Genomic DNA, 20223 nt, shown 5'->3' on the forward strand with positions numbered 1-20223 from the left:
CAAGGATCTGGGAGGGGGCACAGCCGGGACAGCTGACCCCAACTGACCAACGGGATATTCCATGCCATGTGCCATCATGCTCAGTGTATAAAGCTGGGGAAGAGGAGGAAGGGGGGGGGACATTGGGAGTGATGGTGTTTGTCTTCCCAAGTCACCGTTCCGTGTGACGGAGCCCTGCTGTCCTGGGGACGGCTGAGCACCCACCCTGCCTGTGGGAAGGAGTAAATGAATTCCTTCTTTTGCTTTGCTTCCGCGCGCAGCTTTTGCTTTACCTGTTACACTGCCTTTATCTCAAACCATGAGTTGCCTCACTTTTACTCTTCTGACTCTCTCCCCCGTCCCACCGGGGGGGAGCGAGCAAGCGGCTGTGTGGGGCTGGGTTGCTGGCTGGGGCTAAACCACAACAAAGTCAGCTTCAAAGCAGCTATTTCAGCAGCATACTTCCCACCTTGTCACATCTGACAGTAACACTCTAGGACTGATCCAGGGAGGTAAGGAACCAGCACCTCCAGCTCCCTGAACAAGCGGCAGCAGGATGAGTGCAAGCTGCAAGTAGTTTCTGCAGCATCTGTAAAACTGCAGCCTTGTGGTGAAATCAGGCAGGGATGAATTATCTAACTTGATACAATGGAAGAAAAAGGCCTCCTAACAGATCCAAGTTCTGATAGTTCCAATTATGTCTTGGGCTTTTGTCAGATATTATTTTATGCCCAATAGAAACAGTACTTCTAAAAGGAATGACAACAGGATTATGAGTTTCTTATGGTAGTGATTGTGGTTTCTGCAAGAATTGCCAGTTTCCTCTGGTTACTATTATATAGAATCTATTTCTCTTTAATTCTGAGTATCTGTTCATAGGTTCGGAGCAAACAGGTTAGTTATGTTAAGGACTGTACTACAAATGCACTTCTATTTTAAATTTAGATTAAGAGATTCAGGAGACTGCCCATGGTATTTGTGACTCCTATACAGTGGGATGTTACCAGCAAAGAACAAAATACTCAAGATAAATGTGCTTAAGCAACAGCCCCCCAACACAGCCACTCTTGCTTAATACAACAGCCCTTCAATAACTCAAAACAATTTGATCCTCCCAGTCTCTAGGGCATCCGAAAACCCCTGTTATTCCAAGCTGTTCTGCTGAGCTGAGCAGACTGCCAATGTTGGAAACCTGTCAAAACTGTACCAACGGATTGCTTTTCTTTCCCCTTCACAATATGCTTTTGACCCATTTAAATCAAACTACAGCCAAGCGGCTGCAATTGGTTCTCCATAAGCCTATGTGAGACAGGGAACTATTTTTTGTTTTGAAAGCAAGAAACACAAAAGGAACAGATGAGTGGGATTTCTAGGCAGCGCCTAGTGCAGACAGCACTGAAGTGTATCCTTCCAGCTGAGAGTTTAACACTACGCTCACTCTGCCGAGACAGGGAACCTACTACAAAAATCACACATTTACAGATCACCCTGGAGGATTTCCAGAAGTGAAAGCAGCCAAAGAAGGGGAAAGCCTGAAGGGGCTCCACCCAAGCAGGTCACCAGTCCTCCAGGAGGGGGAAGAAAGCCTGGCTGCAGCTCCTCCAGCACCCAGGTACATCCAAACACTTCCTCCCACGCAGACAGAGGCTGCTTCATCCAGGAGGCATCCTCCTGCATCCATCTTGCACCACAGCGGCAGCTCTGCAGAGACTGACCACCACCCTGACACTGGTCAGCACAACTTGTGACAAGCCCTGCCCAGTGGCTCGTTCTGGTTCTCAGCAACAAAACACTGTTTGTTTGTGCATCGCTGCAGTGATGGGATTTGCCCAGCTTTATGCCTTGAGCTTTGCCCTTCATGTTTGTGTCCATGACCTAATTAACGAGCACTTAGATTTAAAGAGACATCAACTTGTGCACGCATGACTGTTTACAAGTGCTCACCTGATTCCTTTGTCTCCCCATGAGCAGCACGCAGAGAACATACAACACCTCCAGCTTATACATAATCTCATGCATGATCTTCATGGACTGTGGAAGCTGTGTTCGTGTTGAGGTGTTGGCCAATCCACTTTCATCGGAAGACTCTGAACAAGATGGCAAAGATGTGAGGCAGCTTCAACAGGAAAGGATTTGTTACAGTTATTACTGTTACAGTGAAACAGTGCAGATGACAGGAGGAGATAAAATTAGATTTAAAAAAATTATTCCATTTTCCCATAATGAGCTAAATGGCATCATTACCTAAAATACATAAGTACACCTACATGAATTAATAGGCTACTGCACCAGAAAGGACATGGTGGAAAAGGCAATAGAAGTAGGGGTGAGATCACCAGAAGCATTTACTATTAGTCTGTTTTCATTTCATACCTTAGTACCAGTATACTTAGGCCACAGTTAAATAATTTTCATAGCCCTATCTGGAATTATACTGCTAAGGGCAGAAATACAATACAACACGCCATGACTGCGTGTGGAAAGCATGACAGAAATCATGAGTGACACAGAGAAAGTAAATAAGGACACAGCGAAACTTGCAGGCTGCAGTTCAGAAAGGAGTTAGTTATGTATTGTGTAAAGAGCTAAGTGATTAACTCCCCTGCCACAGGATAGCGTGAATGCTTTTTGAACTCACGTGCAGAAACAGTGACTAGGCATACACACAAAGGAAGGAAACCATCAAAGGGTAAAAAGCACAGACGCCACCTCTGATTCAGAAGTCCTAAGCCACAAGCCGCTGGAGACTGAGACAGTATTCTGGGAAAGCAAGCAAGCCTAGGTGTACGAACTGATGTTGTGAGTCAAGAGCTGTGACCGGGCATGCTTCCCCTCAGCAAAACTGCCTTGTGAATTCTGTTTCAAAATACCAAGTGTTCTCCAGCTTCCACCAAGGTGTGTGTGAGATGCTGCTGGAGCATTCACATACTTAATTTTGTGTATTTTCAGAAGTTTTAATAATTAATTGCTACAAAACTCATGAAGCTGGACAAGGAAGAAAGTGTTCCAAAGAAGCACAGAAGCAAAGATTTGGATATCAAAATTTTGGGATAGTTCTCATTCTGTTACTGAGTACTTTGAGTTCTACAAGATACGCGTTGCATTTTTGTAATATTGAAGGGTGAAGAGACAAACGAGGTGGTTGCTTCAGAACATCTTCCTAAGGTTGTATTAACACTTCCATATATTCACGTGGAACAATTTCTTTTTTCCAATTTATTTAATTTTGCTGGAACTACCTCTCCTTTTTAAAGGAGGGACCACTTCCTTGGTATGAAGCATTTGGACCTAAAGCTAAGAGCCTTAGTTTTAGAGCAAAATGCCAGTAAAGTCACTTACCTCGGGTGTGTGTATTTTTGCCACTCCAAGGGATATTAGTGCCAAGGATGTACAGGGTTACAGTGTTATCTAGGTGTGCAAATGGCACAGATCACCCTAGGACACTTCCTTTTGCTAACTTTAGCTCATGGAAAAAAATCAGTGCTACATGAGAACAAAAGAGGAGTCAGATCTAAACTCTGACATGTCAGTCTTTCGCAGAAGAAAAGGGGAATCAACACCAGTTGAAAGGAAGAGCAACACATGGCAAACACTGAAGAAAGTTAAGATATGCATCAGCTACTGGTGGCTAGAGGAATGCAAGCCGGATACCTGTACTGCTCTGCTCTGCCTCTTCGTTTGCCACTCTCATCAGTGCATCAAGTACTAGTGCATTGTCCAGCCAGGTGTACCATTCTTCCAGCTCCTGGAGGAAGCTGGAAGTACCAGTTGTTTCAGACACCTTCCGTGTTGCCAGTTTGCACAATCGCTCAATGAAGCCTGGAATATTCAAAAGTGTAGCTGAAAAAGAAAAAATAATTTTATTATGAATTAAGGTCATCAAATCCTCTATTCCACAAGATACCAAAACATCTACATCAGTAGTACAGAAGAGTACACAGAAACAAATTCCATCTGGTTAAAAAGATGTGAAGATGGAAGAAGTCGGTGCACACTCCTATTTAGGACTGAAGAGCGTACATACCCTAGGCATAATTCAATCAGTGTTAAACTGGTTTGTGCTGGGCTTACACGGGAAAAAAGTTAGTTCTACCCTACTCTAACTGCTTGTTTCTGGCCAATTCCCTTTTGCTGGCACTGCTGTTTTCCAGTCCCCAGTGAGTCAATATCAAGGAACTGATCTGGCTGAAAATTAAGCTGGCAGAAGTAAAGCAGCAGCCCTTGGAAGGGGCAGCTCCACCTCCCCCTTCTTCTGTGTGATGCCACCTCCTTCATTGTGCCTCCTGTGGTATTTGTCTCATAGCAAACGGAACTAGCTCACTTCAGTGAGGTGGAAAGCTGCAGCCTTTAAAAATATTAGTTTCCTGAATTAGTTCATTATGGAGCACAACAGATGGGGAACACATGGCAGCAGCCCCAAGTTAGAGGGTCTTAATTATTGTGGAACTGCATGCTTAGGAATAGCAGTTCAAGGACAGAATTTGCTGGCCTGAAAAATGCTGGGGGGGCTTGGGGAGGTGCTAGGAGCTGCATTTCATCCTCAAGGTTTCACGGAATAACTTACAGGACCTGTTTATTATAGATACATGGCTAAGTCTTCACTTTGCTACGCACTTGTAGAGGAAGTAGAAACAAAGAACTTGGCCATGAACGCTATGTGAAAGAGTTGTGAGATTCTGCCCGCCAGTACCATCTCTGAAAGAGTAAGCTCCCTGATAAAGTTTTTAAAATTATATGCTTTACAGTCTTAGGCACAGTCTCTAACTGAGCAAACAAAAAATGATTAGTTAAACATTTGCTTGGCTAAGTTCAGCTCTGCAGGATCCAAGCTTATTCAGTTCAACTCACCTGACTTAAACTTTGTACCTACACCTACACACACTTGTGAAGAGCAATGGACAAGCAAGCTCTGGTGATAACAGGGCACAGGACAATACACTCCCCTTTAAAGCGTTTCACTTTCTGCCTGCTGGATTATGCCATCGTCTCTCACTGGACGCTGTAGAGGTGGCAGTGGTTCATGGCTAACAAAATGTTAGAGGATGGGAGAACCAGCTCCAAAACCTTTTTGCACTTCCCAGCATTGTCTGGCACGGGCCTATGCAAATATCTGCTTCAGAAGCTGAAAAGCTTTCCAGGAAAGTAAGAGTTGAAAACAGCAGATCCTACATTTGAGGGTACTTTAAATCTCTTAAATTCATACTCATCCTTCTAGGTAAGACTTCTGCATCTGAGAAGTACTCCGCAAAATAAGGAAACCGCACTGTGCCCAAAACTAGAGCTCAGATTCTGCTGGCGTGGTAAGGGTGGGCAATGTGATTAATACGAAGCACACTTTCCTTGTTGACAAAAGCAGACATCCTGCTCAGGACAATGTCAGATAAAATCAGAGAAGGAACTGCTCCAACAGCAACCACAGTGCATGCGGTTTTAGTTCAGGAATTCATATTTTAAAGAAAGACATGGAATTACTGAGAGTTGCTGAAGGGAAGGACATGGAAGTGACTGAGGAATAGAAAACAAATTCAATTATTTTAAGCCACTCAGTTCCTCAGACAGGGCTGCAATGACAGAAATTTACTCATCTAATTACCAACACCATACGAAACTGAAAGCTAAAAAGTGAGTTTCATTAACAGAAAAGACTGTTTCCAGGAAACTGCTAGAGGAAAGTGAATAATGAAAAAATCCTTTGTAAGACAGAATGCTTTCAGTATCCTCTAGAAACATACACCACTGATATGACATGAAACGAGGGAAACTTTACACACCGGTATTCTTCTGTGGTTGTTCACAATGTAAAAATTACCTTGATTAATTTCAGCTCGAGAAGGACCCAAGTTTTTTTTCTGCTGGGCATTTTTGGCAAGAAGCGTGTGCTTATCATCACTTCCTGTGTCAAGTTCAGAAATCGTGACAGCAAGGATCCTGCAGAAATTCGCAAGCTGCTGCTGATCAAAACTGGACACAAGGCTTGCAAGATTGGGAATATCGTCCAGTTGTATCATTTCCTGGAGGAAGCAACATCACAGTGAGTCACACAAGATGGTCAATAAAGAAATACAGACGCAGCCAGAAGGCTTCAGCTACAGCTCCTCCCTGGTGACATGTGTTTTATTTCAATGTTAGTAAAAAAGAAGCCAACAGGCACTGAAAAGTGAAGAGCCTGAAGAAAACTGGTGATTTGTAACTGGTGCCACTTATGTTTATCATCTCCACAAGTATAGATATTCACCTTTTAAAGACTAAGTACCTACGTCAAATTCTGGGGGCTTTTTTAAAAAAAACTAATTCAACAGACAAATTACATTTAGGTATTGTAAAGCTTCAGTTCAGATTTCCACTTCTCTCTGTATTCTCTTTGAAGCTCACAGATAAGAACTGAGGAAAAAAAAAATCTAGGCATCAGTCTTTTCCATCAAAAGATATTTTAAATATGTTGAAAGCAGTTTTCAGAAAAAAAAACCCAAACCATTTACATTCAGATAAACTAATCTTGTTCCCTACCTCAGGAAGTACATTGTCCTCGACTTTACTCTAAAGAAAACCAGTAACAAGTTACAGAATCCTGACCCTCTCCACGAATGTACATGGACACATTTCATTCAGGGTTGTCCCAGGGTTACACCTCTAAGAGTTTATTTGCTCACCAGTGCTCATCAGGGCACTGAGCTGTAATGATGCTGGCAAGCAAGTTCAAAAACCTGGTTTGTGCAGAAGACCTGAGTGCCCTGTTTCCACGCCTACAGCTTCTCAGAGAGGTGACAGGTGACAAGCCCGAGGTAAGAGAGAAGCACAGGAATCCTTCCAAGTATCAGGAGGCCTACTAAAATATCTGAAGTGTAATCAGAAGACAAAGATGAAAAATGAATTTCTATGAGGTTCATTTTCTTTATTCGAAACACTGGTTGTACTTTAATGACAGCTAGGCACTCACCCCCCATCATCCCCTGCAAGCTATGCAAAAGCATTACAAGTACCACACCACATGCATAATTTGGCTTCTGAATGAAATGCGATCGAAGCTAATGATCACTGCAAACAGTCAGGTTTCAAATAAGCTACAAAAAGTGAGAATGCTAGCTTAGAGGATTATCTTCAGCAACTCTTCAAAGTGGCAGCTCTTTCCTCTACTGGCCTGGAAAGCCATACCAATAAAATTAAGAAACCAGTAACTAACCTTCTTAACTCCCAGGATATCTTCAATGAGCGTTGCAGTTTGTAGGAATGTCTTTTTGTTTGTCATCAGTGTAAACAGGAACAACACAAAGTCATTTCTTTCCGCCAATCGCCTTGTGACTCCCTCCGTCTAGAAAGCAAGCAGACCCCGAGTCAAAGCCCACCCTGACAAGTCGTATGTTACAGGCACATGCAGGAGAGTTTTACAGGTGATGTGTTATGGAATCAGCTATTCCTGAAACCAGGGAACATCGTGGTTAAGGTGACCAAAACTAGCTCCAGTCGTTGTTTGAAGTTAACATGACGCTTGCAAAAACTACAGGCTCCAGGACGTGAGGCTTCAACTCAAGGCAGTTGTTTACTTGCCTGAATCAAAAGTAAACACTTTCCACTGCCTGGAAATTACGTCACAGAGGCTTGTCTCTGCTTTCCCACACAAACTGTAGCCAGCTTCATTTTATGGTATGTAAATGTAGTCCCCAGGTTCCTTCTAAACTGTTCACACCGCTCTCAGCCGGGCAGACTCTGGGCAACCAGAATCAGGCATTGGCCTTAATGAACTTGGTGATGACCCAAAAGTCATGCTAAAGCACGAACTCTGGTTTATCACCAAGTTCATGAAGGCCAGCTTTCACGCTCTGATCTCTGCCGAGAGCACGGCCAGTCTTTTCTGGAATTAAACATAGCTTAAAACTACATCCTTACCACTTGGAAAGCTGTCTATTATGTATGACTGACATTATTACCAGTGCTCACAGAACAAGACTAGCTCAGATACTACCTGAATATTTACACAGAAGCATGAGAACAGTTAATATTGCACACACAACATTTCTGTGATCCTGAACACTTCTTATTCAAGAAAGAGAAGTAAAACTGAAGTGAATTAAAACAGCATCTAGTCTATAAATTGCAAACTTGTTTCTTAGCATATTACGCTATTCAGTTTGCAAAAGCTGCATTACCTGTACTTAAAAAAGAAAGAATCATACAAGTCAAAAAAAGTGTTCCCTCTCTTCCCCCTCCCATGTGTACACAGATACAGTGAGAACATGATCTATTAAGACTCAAACTCTCGAGATCAGGTTGATGCCTTTGGAAGAGCTCCAAGCCAGTAACTGCCTTTTATTAAATTTTTGTTAAATAATGCTCCCTAGGTTATGACATAATAAAATGATTAAGTAAACAATCCTGAGGATGTTCCCTGCATGCATAATCTGATGCATGCGCTCTTAGTTTCAGATTTTTAATGGCACGGTATTTCCACAGGCCTTTAACCCAGCATCTTTCTCAGTACTGATCTGCCATTAACTGAACTGAACTAATATCCAACACATGAAGCAGTTGCAGGATCCAACTTAAAACAACTTGCAAACACCATTACTGAACAAGACTAGCTGTATCTCAAGCCAGCAGGCATCCATTTCCAGCTTCAGATTTTAAGTTTGAATACAACAAAGGCTGGCACAGCTTTCCTATGGAAACAGATACAGAAAGATCCAAACAAGAGGGTTTAAACTTGACAATGTGACTAAGAAAACAGAAATTATCTGAGTAACATAAAAGTATAGGGCAGTCTGGTATTTAACTGATGGAATTTTAATGAAAAGTTTCAGAGTAAGTTTAAATTATGCTTAAGAGAGTCTGTATGTTGTCTTATCAAGTGGCACATATAAAATGACCAGCAGAACACTTTTCCACAGCAGTTGTACTTACACATATACACGTGTTGTACAGTATGCTTAAACAGTCCTTGATGAGGTCATCACTTACTGCAAAGGAGAAAACAGACATTCACTAGCTATGTGGTGCCAAGGACCACTAACTTCCACAGCAGTGACATGAATAGCTGTAAAATGGGTGACAATTTCAGGCTAACTGCTAGCTCGAATCACAGGTGCAAATGCCTCGCAGGCTAGAAACCAGATGAAGAAACACTCTATACCTGACCTGTTCACATGCTTTCTTCCAAAACTACTGTCAGCACTGCCTTGGACCACAGAGATGTACTTGTGGTCTGGTGCACTTCTTAGTCACACAAAAAAGAAAACGGTACAGTTGTAAACAGTGTTTTAGGAAAAATATCATAGGTCAACTCAAAATTTGTCAATGTGAGAAACTGCCGAGGCACCTTAGCTCCAGTTACTACGTATGGGGGAAAAAAATTAGGACAGCTCATGCAGTTTTCTCCACGCAGCATCAGGAATTCATAGAAAAGCTTTCAATCTGATTTACTCCAGCAATTTAATATTTAAAATATGTTTTCAGTACAAACACACAACAGCTGCCTCTAGCTCAAGTTCAAGTTACTTCACCTTTGAAGTTCCCTGGCTGACGGGCACGGAGCATATGTACCATTTCCTTTCCTCAGAAGGGTTCAGGGAACCAGCAGAATCACAGACAGGAGAAATGAAAACACTAAGCTAAAGCTGCTCCAGCAGGAAAGTTGCACTGAAGCGACTGTGCCCCACTGGCAAATTCTCCTTATAGCAGCTTGGAAATCAGTAGTCACTACGACTAGGTCAGCATACTTTTAATTATCTCACATCTCTCTAACTCTTATTACATAACTATGTTTTGTGGCTTATTATTTCCAGTGAGTGCAGATTTACTGCATTCAGAGAAGTACGTTACGCTGAGTGCATGAATACTCCTGAGCTGTGCTTTACAACAGGTGACTGTCCTAAATCCCACCATGAATCAGTACTGCAAGAACAAAGAAACCAATGATTCATTTGGGAACAAGGAATTGCTGGTATGGAAAGACAGTAACAGAAAAAAATAGAATAATTTCTGTCTGAATGAGGACACAAAGCAAGAATGAAATAAAAGGATAAAATGACTGTTTACTTACTTTTCTGTTTCTTTTTCTGTGTAATAAGAGTTGGTCTCATGAGAATTTCTACTAAGAGCTGTAACAACAAGATAAAGAATTAAGGGAATAATCATTGGGATACAAATAACCGACTAATTTGTCAGTGACAAATCCAAACTTAGTCCTGTCTCTGCTTAAGTCACAGAGGTGAATAACGGAAGCTCTACAATTAAAAGCCCACTGGTGTCAAAATTACATTGACAAAAAAATAGTAGTATTTACCCTGAAGAAATAATAACAGTTGTATAAAACAATCTCCCACTGGCAAGTTTTAAAGAATTTGAGTCTGCAATGATTGTTATTTTACATGCGTCCAGATAACATCGAGGATGGCTATCACACATCTCCCAAAATAACAAATCTTTAGCAGTAATCTGCAGAGAGATGCAAATTTTGCAAAGGCTCCCCCCAAATCTTGCTGGGCTTCAAAACACAGTTCAGGCCCAGACATAACAGAATTTAGTTGCTCCAGATTTTAATCTCACCAATAAAGAGCAAGCCACTGCCTGTGTACATGCACCTTATGTGTATACTTACATATACAATTACAGATACGCGAAGTGTTGTCTCATTTCTATTTAAGGAATGCAACAGTCAGCTTTCCAAGACTAGCACCATGATTCTGATAGATGTAGAACTGATCTTTACTTGTTCTAGCCTATACCACCGGTTTATTTTAAAACATTTTAAAAATAGTATTTTATTTAAAAATGAGTTAGCCACTAGAAGGAACTGATGACTTCTGCAAGAAATACTGCAAAAAGCCCCTAGTTTTAAAATTCAGTTAAAAATTGTTAAGAGCGATATAGGCATCACACAGTCAAGTCATGCCAACTGACAATATACTTATGTTTTACAACTTGCCCTATTTGCCCCAACTTAACTTTACCCTTCTGTTAATGAACTATCTACCCAGACACACCAGAAAACATCTGATAGCACTGGAGGCTCTGCTCACATTTTAAGCAAGGACAAATAAACAAACAGGCACTTTAAAGAGGGATACACATTTTCCAGCAATATTTGTAATAGCAGCTGTAGCATCAGTATAGTAGGGAAAAGTGACTGCAGCAGTAATCTAGTACGCATATTAACGGCTTACGTTTTAGGAGAAGAATGCACACCTCAAGGCTTGGTACCCGAGATAAGCATCCAAAGATATCCCTATGCACTGCTCTCCTGGGAAAGAACACCTACTCCAACAAGTGTCTTTTACAGGTGGCTGTGGTTACAATCACTCCTGCCTTGCCACAGAGTGAACCTTTTCAGCCAGTATTAGTTTTTCCTGGTCAATACTATAACCCACCATGTATTTATCACCTTATTCTTACAGAACTGGTATGCTCCTCACATACACTCCAGGGACTGGACTGCAGTGGTGTGAGACACTCCTTGGAGAGGGCTTTCTTCAGCCTCCCTACTGAAACTGCAACAGTATGCACCAAGAAGCACAAGGGTCCAATGGCAGAAAGAGAACAGGTAAGAGGGTGCCTCACCAGAGGCAGAAGGAGCACAAAGGGAGTTATGAGATCTTATTTCTTGGAACGGGGTTGCATTCAGGTCCCAAGTCCACAAGGCTTGTGTATCAGTTCACATGTTTGTACTCAGGTAATATTTTACATATATTCATATAGAGGGAGGAGACAACTGTATTTTTTCCTCCTTGATGTAAAGGCTATCAGAACTCAAAAATAGTTTAAGGAATATACTACCACACATTACAGCATACAGAGTACACTGCAAATTTAGTGTCCTTCGAAGTTACTCATGCTTCACAGTTCAAAATACTGCAACACAGAATCAGCACATGGCATACATGGAACCAGCAGACTAGACTGCTCTTCCAAGTACTAGGGTAGAATTTTCAAACACACATAGCACTCGCTTCTACCACTGCCTTTAACCAGATTAAACCCACTTGTATCAGCCAAACCTGGCCGCTGTGCCAGGTAATAATAGTGTATCTGATATTTACCATCTCCAGCCCAAGAGAAAATAAGAAACCAACAAAACCCAACCAACCAGGAAAGAAACCCAATCCAACCCGACACACACACATGCTTATTCTGTGTATTCTTATATTAAAGCACTTCTACAGGAAGTATCACTATTTCCCTTTAAAAACAAGGGAAATTTAGTACATTTTCATACAAGCTTTTAAATTGCTTGGGTAGCTGAAGACTTTTGTCCTCAGTTGACAGAATAACAGCAACTAAACCAGTGCTACTTTCAAAACAATATAACCTAAATAGAAGTTTTACTTAAGTAAAGGCATGCTAAGTGTAACAAGAAGGGAGTAGCAAAGACACTGTTTAGTTGGACCAAACAGAAAAAAAGGGAGGGGGAAAGAAAGTGTCAATTAGTTCACTGGAAAATAGAAATCATACATTTCTAATGAAAGCTAAGGTCCCAAAGTCTGCCACCATAATGCTGAGTAAACTTGGGTATTATTTGTGCAGTATTAAATATACAAAAAGAAAAATTGCCAGAATGTCTACATAAACCTTTCAGCTCTGTTTAAGAACTTTTCCAGCAATACACACACACAACCTGGCTAAGAGTGCCCCAGTGGGCTTTAAAACCCACCACATATCCTTCATTGGTAAGTGAAATTCTCAGTGCTCCAGTATGAACTTAGTATTTAATCTCACAACTAGAAATCATTTGAAACTATTTTAACTGAGAACTTAGAGGTCTAGCCTTTTTAAGTTAAAAACATACTATCTGAAGAAACAGCCAGGTCTTCTATACCATATATAAGAAGCACCACCTCACTTTTGATGATATAATACCTTGGAAAATACACCCTTTTCACATTTTGATTAACCGGAACAGGCACAATTCTAACGCTTAACATCAAATTGATAGTCATTCTGTAGCTTGCATTTAGATGCTTCAAAGGTCTCAAAGACCTCACTCACAGATTTCCCAGTGGTATGACCATCATGCAGAAACCTTTTGATATCATTGATGAAAAAACAAAAACAACAAAAAACACAACAAACCAATCACGACACTTACATCGACTCCTCCAAATAAGTCAAATGTGTATGTATTTGGGAAAGTGGACTCTTGAGCAGCTTTTCTATCTTCTGTAACAAATGCCATGGCTTCCATTGAAAGAAGTGGAGAAATTTCCTGCATGCAGTAAAAAAAAAAGTTCAGAAAGAAAACTCTTCATCAGTATAAACAAAATTATCTGTGTGATCTGCTGACTAATCAATTGCACACATTCCCAGCTCTCACCTATCAGCCAATTCACAGATATTATCATGCAAACAGTTTCAAAAATGAGTTAGAATATGATCACAGAAGACTAAAGAAAGCAACAACAAAATAACCCCTAACTTGCAGGAAGAACAGTGTAGACAGTACCCGTAAGATGCTTTGGCACTGCGAGAAATCGCTGTTTGGATGGCTATGTTCATACAACTTTTGCAACAGTAAGGGAATCCCATTCCATTTCGCTTGTTTATCTCTTTCCTTTAACAAGGCCTCTGTGATCTGCAACAAAGGAAGAACATAATTCCCATGCATCCAATGCCTCACAACCAGGAAAACCACCTTATCACCTCCCCAGAATATCAGTATCAGAATATGACAGAAAAATAGTTTTTTTGAAGAGAGTACCATTACAAAATCCAGTACCTCTTTCCACGCAGCAATTTATCCAGGACTGGTAGGCGCAGAATCTTACCAACGGTCAAAGTATCTTTAGCAGGACAGGGCTTAAAGCTGATGTTATCACTTAAGAGTACTTAATCTCATTCCGTATTTTTATATTGATCAAATATTTTTAAATGGGAACACATTAGTCTCTGAGTAATTCCACTAGCAGAATTCCGACTGAAGGGACACTGAAGGAGGAAATGGGGGCCCCTGACACTATCAAGAACGACACTAGTCTAAGGTAGACAGAACACCGAAGGTGGGAAGGCTTCATAACTCGCATTCAGCTAGTAATGAGTACTTCCTCAGCCAAATCCCTGAAGCCACTATTGGTCATAGCAATGACCCAAACCACTAAGATTTTCCAAGCAGACGCCAGAATAATGTATCAAAGATACAGTGAAAATTTCCTCTGTAGTCTTGGGCTGGTTATAAATGGAGACCAACAACTAAATCAATAGAACACGGGCATTATCCTCGAGGAAGCAGGCTGCAACCACATAAAGGAACCTCAGCATTTGCTACATTTGCGCAAACTCTCCATTTTCCTCCTTCTCCCCAAAATATATTAAAAAAATTTCTCAATATTCACCACTGTATTTTACACCTGAAAAAAAATGAAGTAGCAACACAAGGCTAAAAAATATTCTGCTTAGAATCCACAAAAGACATTTTGAAGCCTGAACACTTCCAGGTTACTGCCAGCAGATGCTGTAAAGGAGCAGCTATTCATGCAAGTTCACCATCCAGTCAATGCTGACCAAAATTTAACTCCCTTCCTTAATGATACTTCAGAGATACCTAGACCAGCCCCGAAATAGGGACTTACCCTTGCACAGAAAGGTAAGGCAGAAAACAATAATTACAGTCTACAGGATTTCTGGCTGGTTTTACAAAATTTATATGCCCTCCAAATAAAAAAGAAAACATGGAAAAAAAAAACAATCCTCAGGCCAGCAAGACTGCATCTCTGTGCAACACTTGGGGAGTTTCTCTTACTCCTCTAAGCTGCTCTCATTCTGCGTAAGTCACTTCCCCGAACCTTTCTGTGGTTAACTTGCATTGTTTCCCTCCAGCCTGCTTAATGTTCATTGTTAATCGTTAACAGCCAGGAAATCTTGCTTATTGTTTCAGCCAAGACATCCTTCTCAGATAGACCTCAGCCTACAATTCCAAAGGGCTATTCAATTCCTGATTAGCAATTATATGCAAATATACCTCAATTTCTGACTGAGAATTTAACCCTTTTCTCTGCTTGTTAGACAGCATACAGAAGACCAGAAAACTGATGCAAGCACGTGAAAACTCAGACTGGCAACATCAGCTGCTATAGGTCCTTGCTCTTCTTCTAAGCTTCCCAGATAGGGTTCTTTTCTGATATAATACCCAAATTTGTACGTAACTAAGAATTTAAAGGCTCTTGAAGTATCAGGTTTTCCCGCTACAATGGGTGATTGAAGCAACATGAGCAAAGCTGGGACATAAAACACTCCAGTTTTAAACTTTTCTCTTCTAAATAAGAGTAGTCAACCAGCACTGCTGGAGAATGACACAGAGTTCCTTCCGAGGAGGCCACTCACAACAAACGGCAGGATGAAACTACAAAGTCAAAATGGCTTCTCATCGTCTGGACTGTGAGTAATGGGTCAGCTCCTTTGAAGTCACAAATTTCCATTCCTCCTTGGAATACCCAGCACAGAGAGAGCAAGAGGAGCTCTACCACTACCCCATCTCAGGTGCAGGAGGAGTACACACCCCCACAAGCAGCGGGAGGAACTGGATTAATTGCTGGGTAAAACGCAAGGAACGCGCAGCAGAACGCCAGGGAAAGAATCCAACTGTCTGGCTCCAGCTGATGTGGAGATACCACAGGCAGCAATGACGTGCACAGGCTGCAATCTCAGGTTCCAGTAGCACAGCACTTGGATGCTGAATTCTGTGCTATTAGAAAGGCCAAAAACCCTTAATAAATGTTAAAACCTTGTCCTGGGCTTAACACCACATCAGTTAATCGCACGTACACTTCCTGGTCCGGGGCAGGATCCACCTCCATTCTTATTTCTGTACTAGCAGGTCTTCCTCTCCCTATCCCAGACTGAAAGGCAGTCACTTGTGCTGACCTGCAGAAAACTTTCAGAACTGAAATTATGAAAGAATGAAGCAAATGTTTCCTTGCTCTCATCATCTTTTAACTGCTTTAAAAAAAATATTTTCTTTCTCTTGATTTCATACATGGCTTTGGTTTCATTGCAAGCTCTAGCCTGTGATCCCTATTCTGTACTTATGAGGCTACCCTGGCTCTGAATATTTCCATTGTGGCGGGGCGGTATTTGCCAACGCAAAGATTTTGGATTGCATGGAGGGATTAAAATTCAATTAGATTGTATGGAGCTGTCTGTCTTTACAGCCATTTTGGTTAAAAACTGCATCTCATGATTTCTGTAATAGCAGCTAGTCAATGGTTTTCATTTATAAGCAAGGTCGATTTCCTTCTTGCTCTTTTTGGGCAGACATTATTGAAGAGTCATCAAAATTAGCACTGGGTCTTTTGGGGCCCCTTTTCCTCTCCAGCATTTTTTTGGTCTCATCCGAGCAGGATAAGCCCAACCAAACACTGATTTCTCAGAAATTTTCTCCATTCACTGAATAGCTCTGGATAAAGTCTCTGAAATCTTGCATACAAAGCTCGAGAAGATAGATACTGTCTAGCAAGAAGGTGAGGTTGCAGAAGCCCAGCTGGAAATGGCATGAATTAACAGAAGCAGCCTACCTAACCAATGGTTGCAGGGGTTATGAACCGCCGCACCTCACTGGCATTAGCAGACAGAGCAAGTACCAATTACTGAGAAAACAAAAGAACGAGCATCAAAACTTCCCTACCAGCCAGGCACAGTAAACCAAAATGGTACAAACACCAAGACACCACAGAGCCATTTCTCAGAATTTTGTTGTAACACATCCAAATTTTGAATCGCAAACCGAGCAGCCCAGCGGGGCGGCACGTTGTGGCTCTCCAGAAGCAGTTATATTCCAGGCAAGCCTCTGAAACAAGGCAGCAGGCTCTAACTCCAGCCCAGGCCCAGAGCTCCCATCCACGTCATAGTCCAAGCAGTCTACGCGATGCCAGTTTTACACCGGCAGCTGCCTGAACGCTGCTCACCAGCCAGGTGATCGGATGCCTAACCAGTACCAGCCATCTCCCCCACCTCCAGCCGCACTGGTAAAGCCATGGCAGTGTGGTTTTGCTGGAAGGGAAATCAAAGACTTTCAAGAGGATTTCAGTACAGAGTTAAAAATGCGTCATCAAGCCTCTCTGTGACTGCAAGGTAGAGCTGACCGAGTGGTTTTCTCTTTCAAGTCTCCCAAAGGACTGGAGCCCAGTATTTCCCAAAAGATTACCCCAAAGACTGATAAATACCACAGGAATACTTTCCTACTACAGAGTTTAAATAATTTTTGTATAAAATTTTTCTTGAAAGTATACGAAGAGCTGAACAAAGACACTACACACAAATCTACATATTCCTTTTAAATTTCTACCCCTCCTGTGTCATAAATCCTTTTAAAATGCGCCAGCATCCATTAGCATAATAGTCAATAAATAATTTTGAATAATACCTAAATCTTCATCAAGTTATATTAAGTTATATGTTAATATTTACCTAAATCCATCCCTTGATCAGTTTAGTTCCCCTTTCCTTGCTCCCTCTCCACTTTGCTATAGTATTTGCTACTGCTGTTCCTACCTATGACTGCCGTCCTCCAGGTACGGTCTCTCCGACAGAAGCTGCTTATCCTCCTGGCTGCCTTGTGCCCATGTCCCTGCACATGGTCACAACCGTGTTAAAGCCTTGCTAAAACATTTGTTACTGGCCTGAAATCTCCTGTAGTCATGATTGCTTCGAAATCCCTTCCTCTTCCAGTAAGGATTTGCCTTTCCATTTGTGTTCCTGCATTGTGACAATTTTCATTGCCTTACAGAGTAAACCTCTGATTTTCCTAACCTTGTCTCCACCACTTTTCTAAGCTGTGGTCAGTGATACATCTCCATGTCTTCCCATGACGACAGCTGCTGACGAACCGAAGGCCCACGAGCACATGACAGTGGCAGAAATACCATGAGCTAATCCTCCCCTTTGCTCTCCAGCGTGGGGATAACAGTTTTCATAAAATTGTGTTTCTATTTCACATTTTACCCTTCAAACATTCCACTGCCTTGCTGAACGCTTCCTACAGGAGGACATTTTCTGTGATCTTTCAAAAAGCAATGAACAGTGACTCCCGTGTCCAAGCATCCTTTACAGCACTAAAGGGTTTGGGCCGTGGTAGACTTTAAGCTATGACACATCAGTTGTAATTTTTCTTAATTCAGTTTTTTGTTGCAACCATGCATTAAGGTAAGGTTGGAAGCATTTTAGAAAAAGCATAATTTCCATTTTCAGTATTATCCTGACCACTTCCAAAGTGCATATTCAAATGTTCTGAAAGTTTAAAAGGAAAAAGATACACAAGGTTATGGATCTCAAGAAACAGATGCAAGCATGTGGTCTTTACATATTTTTAATAAAATCAAAGCTTTTCCATATCCTTTCCTTCAAACCTTTTTAGGCTGCACCTTTAAAAAACAGGAAACTAATATTTGTGCAATTAAATCTTTAATTTTCCTCTGAGCAGTAATGACTTAGGAAGTCATCTCTGACCGACTGCCAGGAGAATGATTATTCAGTATTTTGGGGAGTGCCCCATCATCCCAGCTCTTCATTATATTTTCCTTTTCAGTCGCTAACAAACATGCATCAGCCTGGCTAAGCCGTCTCTCTCCTCACACGACTTTTCACAAAAAAAGCCCTACAACCAAGGTAAATGCCCCCTGCCCAAGGATTTCATGTTAACACAACAGCATGCTACAGAAACACAGCTTCTGGCCTATACAGTGATTCTGGAAAGCGTTCCAAGGGAGAAGCCACGAACAGCTACCCTGCAGCCGTGGGGCAGCAACCAACGCGGCTGGTCACCTGCATGTGGCAGGTCATCAGGAACATGTCAGAGCCCCCAAAATTATATAATTTTAAAATTTATTAATTACAAAATCATAAAAAGAAACTCTGCTGGGGGAAGGCCACGTAAGAACACCTATTTCCAGCCCATCTCTAGCTCCTAGATTCTTCAAAGTGTGGATCGAGTGTCCCATAACTCCTGTCTCTCCACAACCCTGATGGAGCCCACCAAACTTTCTCCTGCCAACCCAAGAGCCAGGCACGAGCCCAAGGACATGGTGTCCCAGGATACAACTGCCATAGCTCCTAGCCAGCTCTAAGCATCCCATGACTCCCAGACCACTGCTCTGCTCACCACCACTGGAGAAAGAGCCAGTCTACCAAGGCAAATAACAGGTCTCGCGAATCTCCCCACAGCGTTTCCAAGAGCAGAACAACTCCAGCAAAGATCTTTAACACCAGCACCTCTTCAAAACCACTACAGAATCTGCCAGATAGCAATTACGGCTACTAATGTTTGTTTTGATGGTCTTACTCGCAGAGAAAAAAAAATCAACTAATATGTAAAATTATATTAACTTCTCAGTGATTAATTTTTCCTTGAAACTGCCTAAGTTTCTTTAACTGATTTTGAAAGAAAACAAAATCTGTAGGGGTATCTAGCAAAAGCAGAGGGGCAAGGAATATCACATCTACTATAGTTCTCTTCCCACTCATCTTCAGTCACACAAAACAAGACTACTTCAGTCCAACACTACTGCTTTTGAGCATTTCTAGTATGACAGAGCTCTGGTCCCTGTTACGCAAAAAGCATGTCCAGGCCTTCCAATACTCGCTAGCTGCCCTCTACTGAAGAGGCCTGCTAAGATCCATACAATTAGAGCTACTAAAGTGGATTATATTCATGTGAATGTTTTTTTTTCTGGTGGTGATGGTGGTGTTGTAAGGAGGAAACAAAACTTATTAGAGAACAAAATATTTTCTCAGAGTTAGGAAACTACTACAGACTACTCATAACCTGTAATGGTAGGAGCTGGAAATCTGGATGTCTAAGGCAGAAAATGTTTTCCTTCCACAGAGTTTTTTTCAGAGTGGATAGGGACTATACTGCTAAGGGAAGCATCTATTCCTAGGAACAGCAGATCACGAAATACAGCTGGAAAAATGGACTCTCTTTTTCCATCTGATTTTTTCCGCTAAGCCTTGGCAATCCTGTGAGAGTGAGACCAGTGCTGACGATCTGCTCTTGGGACTGCACCAAAAGCACACCAGTTTGCCGACAAATCACTGGTTAGTCCATTATTATACTGCTCTGCCTACAGAGATTCACATAGCTACACCTAAATATCTTCTGAGTTCATGGTATATACATGCTTTTCACAGCTGACTTGCAGCAGATGAAGTGTGTGCCCTCTTGCTACCGGGACTTCAGCTTGATCAGCTGAGCTGAAGTGTTCCTTTGCCTTCAAGGAACCACAGCATAAACCCCATCAGGTCTTATTTACAGTGCCTGCGTGCACACAG

At 41.7% G+C, this 20223-nt stretch overlaps 1 protein-coding gene across 2 annotated transcripts in view; it reads right to left on the bottom strand.

The window, feature by feature from the left end:
• Nucleotides 1-20223, bottom strand: part of TRPC4AP (transient receptor potential cation channel subfamily C member 4 associated protein) — a 38057-nt gene that overhangs the window by 14684 nt on the left and 3150 nt on the right. For both annotated transcript variants that reach the window (XM_064465797.1, XM_064465796.1), the window contains exons 2-9: nt 13409-13537; nt 13055-13171; nt 10013-10070; nt 8875-8930; nt 7160-7288; nt 5789-5990; nt 3631-3819; nt 1924-2066 (exon numbers count right to left, since the gene is read on the bottom strand). In XM_064465797.1, coding sequence (XP_064321867.1) covers nt 1924-2066; nt 3631-3819; nt 5789-5990; nt 7160-7288; nt 8875-8930; nt 10013-10070; nt 13055-13171; nt 13409-13537 — 1023 coding nt within the window. The remainder of the gene's footprint in view (nt 1-1923; nt 2067-3630; nt 3820-5788; nt 5991-7159; nt 7289-8874; nt 8931-10012; nt 10071-13054; nt 13172-13408; nt 13538-20223) is intronic.

Source organism: Phalacrocorax carbo, chromosome 14, assembly GCF_963921805.1.
Source record: "Phalacrocorax carbo chromosome 14, bPhaCar2.1, whole genome shotgun sequence".
Taxonomy (NCBI): Eukaryota; Metazoa; Chordata; class Aves; order Suliformes; family Phalacrocoracidae; genus Phalacrocorax; species Phalacrocorax carbo.